General features: G+C 43.5%; 1 protein-coding gene across 1 annotated transcript; it reads left to right on the top strand.

The window, feature by feature from the left end:
• The first annotated feature begins 1,734 nt into the window (after positions 1–1,734).
• On the top strand, positions 1,735–5,477 carry Il36rn (interleukin 36 receptor antagonist). Its single transcript, XM_028772975.1, has 4 exons — positions 1,735–1,766; positions 3,754–3,839; positions 4,915–5,042; positions 5,253–5,477. The coding sequence occupies exons 1-4, from the start codon at positions 1,735–1,737 to the stop codon at positions 5,475–5,477; spliced, it is 471 nt and encodes a 156-aa protein (XP_028628808.1).
• The last annotated feature ends 666 nt before the right edge of the window (positions 5,478–6,143 follow it).

Raw genomic sequence — 6,143 nt, forward strand, 5'->3', positions numbered from 1 at the left:
GACCTTTGGGCACAATTCACACGATGCAAGAAGTCAGGGAAGGTGGCCTGGGCAGATGATATCTTGCCCAGTTAAAAAAAAATGTTTAACTTTATAATTTTGAGAATTTCATACATGAGTACTGTATTTACATCATGTCTAGCCTTGCTCCTCCTATAACTACTCCTATATACCTTCTGTTCTATTTCAAAATCATGACCATTTCTTCTATAACTATTATTGTTATACACGTGTGAGTGCATGCACTAGCATGTGCACACACACACACATACACACACACAATTCTTAGTCTGTTTAGTGTTGTTTGTTTGTACATGTATTCAGAGCTGACCTTTTGGAACTGAATAACTTACTAGGGAACCCATCCCTAGAGAAAATTACTTCTCCATTTCTCAGCATCCTTGACTGTCTATAGCTCTTCATCTAGTAGTGGGTCCTTGTGAAGTTCCTCATCCACAGTGGCATGTCAATGGTGTAGTTACTATGTATGTCTTGCTAGGGCAACCACATCACTTGAGGGTCTTTTTAGTACAGTATTCCTGTCATGTCTAGAAGATACTAGCTCACAGCAGGTATCCTGATGGTCTGGCTTTTTTAATGAAAAAATATCTTACATTTAATTCTGTTACATTATGATGCTTACATTTAATTCTGTTAGTTTGTAGAGGTTAAAACATATTAATTATTTTATATGATTACATATTGTTTTACTAACCAAGTATTTAAGACAGGCAAAGTATAGAATTGTAGCAGTTTGTCACACATAATGTTCTATAGCAATAGCAAGCAAACAAACAAGCCCAGCTACAAGAAGGACCAATACAATGAGAAGCAGATGAGTGAACATGAATGATGCTAGGGTTATACTCTACAGAAGACTATAGAGCTATGCAGACTTGTAATGTCATTATCATGGCTGGTATAGGAAGAGATTCTGCTAAGTTGCTACATAAAGATTGGGGGCGAAAATGTATAGTTTCTGTGGTGTTGTTGTGTGGAAAGCTGCCTGTGGTTAAATATATTCAAATGAAAAGGTGTTGACACTGTTTTTTTTTTTTAATGCATCTAAAGGCAGGTAAGCATGCATATTTTCCTTTATTGCTTGTCTGGATTTTCTGGTTTTTCTACAACTGTTGCCTAAACATTCCTAAGCAGATCTCTGCCTCCAATAGCTCCATAGGTCTGGCAAAGGCAGGAAGAAGGGACTGAAGGAGGGGAAGGAGAAAGTGAGAGAAGAAAGAAGGTTGCTCTGGCTTTCTGGATCTACTTCCTGAAGCAGCTGAGTGTGCCTGGAGAGCTGTGAAGTTCCTCCCAATCCTTGGAAGGCTGACTGCTGAAGCTTCCTTCGTTGAGAGATAAGGTGAGAGCAACAGCAGGTGCCTTTGGAAGTTTGGGATGGTGTGAAACCATTCTGGGAAAACCTGCTCCTCCCTAGTGAGTTTCAGGCTCCTCCCTGGATCATTAGTGTATTTCATGTACTTAAAGGACCATGGCATCTTGGAGAAGCAAGCAGACAACCACAGGCTCCTACCTGAAGAAAGGAGAGATCTGATGGATGCTTTGTGTGGCCTTTCCTGACGTCCAGATCCAGATTCTCCTGCTTCGCACAGGCTGTTCACATACTGACAGGCTCTGGAGCCTACTTTCTACTCAGGCCTCAGATTTTCCAGCCTTGTCTTTGCCTAAAATTTCCTGCTGTTTATTTCAAACTAGGGTCTACATACTGTGGAGCTCATGATGGTCCTGAGTGGGGCACTGTGCTTCCGGTGAGTAATTGGTCATCTGATTTGGTGTTGTCCTCAGAAAAGTGAGTTTAAGGTAGACAAGAGGGGCTGTTCTCTCATCTGGGCTATCACAGGTAGCTGGGAAGATGGGACCAATACTGCCCTTGGAGTACTTCTGACCTTCTTCAGACTGGGGAAGAACCGAGCAGGATCCTGGCAGATTCTAAATGTGTGGGATGGGGGATGGGACAAGTAACTAGACAGTTTAGACCTGCAGACTGTCGTCTTCTGTGAGGCAAGTCGGTGTCCCTTAAAGAGCTCCACTATTGCCTCCCGTGATGATGAACTGACCTCAGCCCAGCCACTGTACTAATTCCTCCATGATCCTTGCTAGGGATAGGAATAACAGTCCCTCCCTGGCATGTACTGAGCTCAGCATCTTACTACAGATTTTACAGCAGCAGATAACAATGCTCTTTACTCTCACTGGACTCAGTGTATAGCTTGTCAGCCCTCTGTGTCTGTGGTTTCTATAATCACAGATTCAACATACTGAATTGAAAATATTAGAAAAAACTTGCATATGTGATGAGCATATACAGACTCCTAGTTACTATTCCTTTAAATAACAACATGACTATTTATATAGTATTTGAATGGTGTTAGATATTACAGTAATATAGAACTGGTTAAAGTATTCAGGAGAATAGACATCAGTTAGAGGCAAATACTACAGCCATTTTATCTAATAGCTTTAGCACCTGTGGGTTTTGGTATCTGCAGGGATCCCAAAACAAATTCTTATGCTACCAAAGTCTTGGAGAATTTCCTGAAGTGTGTTCCCTGAGGCTCAGCCCCATGAGATGGTTTGTGCAATAGTGCAAGAGTGAGTGAGGGTGTGGAATGATACCTCTTCACCATGTTTGCTTGGGAAGACGGCTCGATGGAAAATGAAAGAGGTTCATGTTGGAAAAAATGTGACTTCCAGAATTCGTATCCTCAGCATCCACATAAAAGACTAGTGGGTGTCTGAGGGCAGCTCTAATCTCAGCACCTGGATGAAGAGACAGGAGATCCCTGGGGCAAACTGACTAGACTAGTCAAATTGGCAAGCTCCAGGTTCAACAAGAGTTCCTGTCTCAGTAAATAAAGTGGTGCAGGGTTAAGAAAGACACTCAAGGCAGAGTTGTCACCTTCACATACATGCTCAAACTTGTGGTCAGGCGTACACATACACCAACACATATGTGAACATGAAGACACATATTCACACATACAGATGCAAAAAATGTTTGGTTAGACATCAAGACAATGCAATTTTACACTGCAGAGGTCTATTTTAGAATGAAATTTTCATCTTACAGAATCTCAAAAAAATCAGTTAAGAAGTAACTTTTAAAAATAAAACTTTAAAGAAAGACTACACAATGAGATCCTGTCTCAAAAATGAAACAAAACAAAAAGCTAAGCATCAGATTTTAATTAGGAAGAGGCCTGGGTGTTATTTAACACATTGCCATGGTTTAGCAATGAAGAGAATCACACTCAGAACAAGCAAGAATTTTGTTTTTTTCCAGCTCATCCCCAAATATTCCTGGTCAGGTTTAACACAGATAAGACCTTCTTCTGCTCACAGAGATCCCACAGGGGTTAAACATGTCCAAACAACTTTCAGGTCATCAAGACAGGTTTAAGATAAGAAGCCTGTGAATGAAGGGAATCAATGAAGGTTGGTGTCCTGGCTTTGAAGAGCCCAAGGCTCCAACTCGTAGAGTCCCAACAGAACAGAGAGGGGATTGTCTGGGATGTAAAAGATTTAATATGGGGAAAGAAAAGACCTCGGACACAGGAGAGGAAGAGGGGAGGCTCAGTCATCTTGCAGAGCTCAGACCAAAAGTTGCATGACTGTGTCTGTAACAGTGGAAATAGAGGGAGACAAATACCTGAGTTTGGGGATCCTTCTAGAGCCAAGGCAAGGTAGGATGCCCATCCCTATCCTTTAGAGTCTTGTCTCTTCCTGATGTTTCAGAATGAAGGATTCGGCCTTGAAGGTACTGTATCTGCACAATAATCAGCTGCTGGCTGGAGGACTGCATTCGGGGAAGGTCATTAAAGGTTGGTATCTATGAGTTCTGGGTCTCTGTACTTTCTAGGGGTATTTTCTTAGAAGCCCTTAAATGGCTCTGTAAACCAGTGGCAGGCCTGCAGGCCACAGAACCACCAAGTAAGAAAGGGAGTCATAAAACAGGCTTTAAACAAAGCAGAAACCCTGGTGAAGCCTTGTGTAGAGATGGAATATTTTCCAAGACAAATGACCTATGGTTCTATTATAGGCATTTGAATATTCTGCCTTCATAGGAGCCAATACTGGGCAGAAGACTAAAGTAGATCTTCATTCCTAAGTAGGTTGGCTCTACTCTTCCATCCTGCTCTCTAAAGATCCCACAGTGGTGAGATCTGGACAGTAGGTGCCACCCTCTGGCCTCCAGATTACCTATGGTGCCCTCAGACTTTGGCAGGTCTTTCTACAACAGTGCATACATATTTACTTGGGCATCCTTATGAGGTATGAAAACTATACATACCCCTTTGTTGCATTGTGTGTACATATTTGCATATGAGAATACTACATGAGGGTTTATCTGTATGTGAATGCATGCATAAGCTCACGTATATAAATATGTGTGTAAGTATTGTATGCATAAATATGCACGTAAGCATTGTATTATGTGTGTCTATGAATGTGTTCATATTTTGATTATGTATAATATGTATGGGGGTACATACATATGTGTGATTGTATCTATGTACATATGTGTATATTAATGTAATGTGTGTGTGTGTGTGTGTGTGTGTGTGTGTGTGTGTGTGGTGTGATGGGTGATATACAGTGAAGAGTGAAATTTTTTTCTGTTCACAGAAATCCCACAGGGGCAAGACAAAGTACAGAAAAGAGGCCTGGGAGCCAAGAGAGTGGTGGGAGGGGTGGAATTCAGAGAATTTCTCAAAGTTTGGCTTTAGAAAAGAGAAGTTGAGTGAGAGATTGTACCTGTGTTCCTGGGCTTTGGTTTCTTGTCTGGGCCAGGTGGCAGGAGATTAGCCTTATCCATGTGTTGGAAAGCAAGATGCCTACTCAGAGAGAGTGGGCAGAAGGAGACCCACGCTTCTGCATCTTGCCTTTTTCCTCTAGGTGAGGAGATCAATGTTGTCCCAAATCGGGCACTGGATGCCAGTCTGTCTCCTGTCATCCTGGGTATTCAAGGAGGAAGCCAGTGCCTGTCCTGTGGGACAGAGAAGGAGCCGATTCTGAAACTTGAGGTGACTATCACTGCAGCATCTTTGTATTCTTGGTCTGAGCTAGGAGAAGCAGAGAACACCGGGGCTGCCACGCAGTCTACGTACCTTTGGATGCTGATGAAGGCACTGCTGATCCAGCACTGCCTCCTCTCTAAGCATCTTTCCCTTGCCCAGCTCAGCCCTCCTGTTTGCCCACTCCTGTGTCTCATCCTTCACGTCTCTTTTCTACAGCCAGTGAACATTATGGAGCTCTACCTTGGGACCAAGGAATCAAAGAGCTTCACCTTCTACCGGCGGGATATGGGTCTTACCTCCAGCTTTGAGTCAGCGGCCTACCCAGGCTGGTTCCTCTGCACCTCACCTGAAGCTGACCAGCCTGTCAGGCTCACTCAGATCCCTGAAGATCCCGCCTGGGACGCTCCCATCACAGACTTCTACTTTCAGCAGTGTGACTAGGGCTGTGCGGTCCCCCAATTCCCTAAGCAGAGGCAGAGTAGGCAACGGTGGCGATAGAGGAGCTCCATAGTGGGTGACTTACTCCTCTCCTTCCCTACAGGACTCCCGCTTCCGACTTTTTTTTTTTAACTTGACTTGGACTCTTTATTATAAAGAGGACAGATCATAAGATCCAATTTGATGTGGCTGGTCATATCTCTTTTTTATTGGATATTTTATTTACATTTCAGATCTTATCCCCTTACCCCATTTCTTTCCCCCACCCCCTCCCAGGAACCCCCATCCCATCCCTCTCCTCCCGCTTCTATGAGGATATGCCCCCACCTACCCCCCACTCTCACCTCCCCACCCTCGAATTCCCCCACACTTGGTGTCCAGCCTTCATGGGACCAAGGATCTCCTCTCTCACCTATGCCCAACAAGGCCATCCTCCCCTACATATCCAGCTGGACGAGTACGGCACATAGGCACTCTCTTCTCCTGCGTCCCAGTGCTGATAAATCTTCTGGTATTTGGAGCTCAATGTGTAGATCCTTTCCAATTGTATTATACTACCTCTAGTGTGAAATCTAATAGAAACCACATAGGACCAACAAAAAGCAATATAAAAAGATTCTTGGGTGAGGGAGAGGTGGGAATTGTTCATACATGGTAAGATCTGACACA

The sequence above is a fragment of the Grammomys surdaster genome, unplaced genomic scaffold (genome assembly GCF_004785775.1).
Source record: "Grammomys surdaster isolate TR1022 unplaced genomic scaffold, NIH_TR_1.0 219, whole genome shotgun sequence".
NCBI classification, from domain to species: domain Eukaryota; kingdom Metazoa; phylum Chordata; class Mammalia; order Rodentia; family Muridae; genus Grammomys; species Grammomys surdaster.

Excerpts from the sequence above, each read along its gene's own strand:
- Il36rn (XM_028772975.1), top strand. The coding sequence starts at position 1,735 with ATGATGGTCCTGAGTGGGGCACTGTGCTTCCG. Across the intron at positions 3,840-4,914 it reads TTCGGGGAAGGTCATTAAAG|GTGAGGAGATCAATGTTGTC; the intron begins GTTGGTATCTAT and ends TTTTTCCTCTAG. Across the intron at positions 5,043-5,252 it reads AGCCGATTCTGAAACTTGAG|CCAGTGAACATTATGGAGCT; the intron begins GTGACTATCACT and ends TCTTTTCTACAG.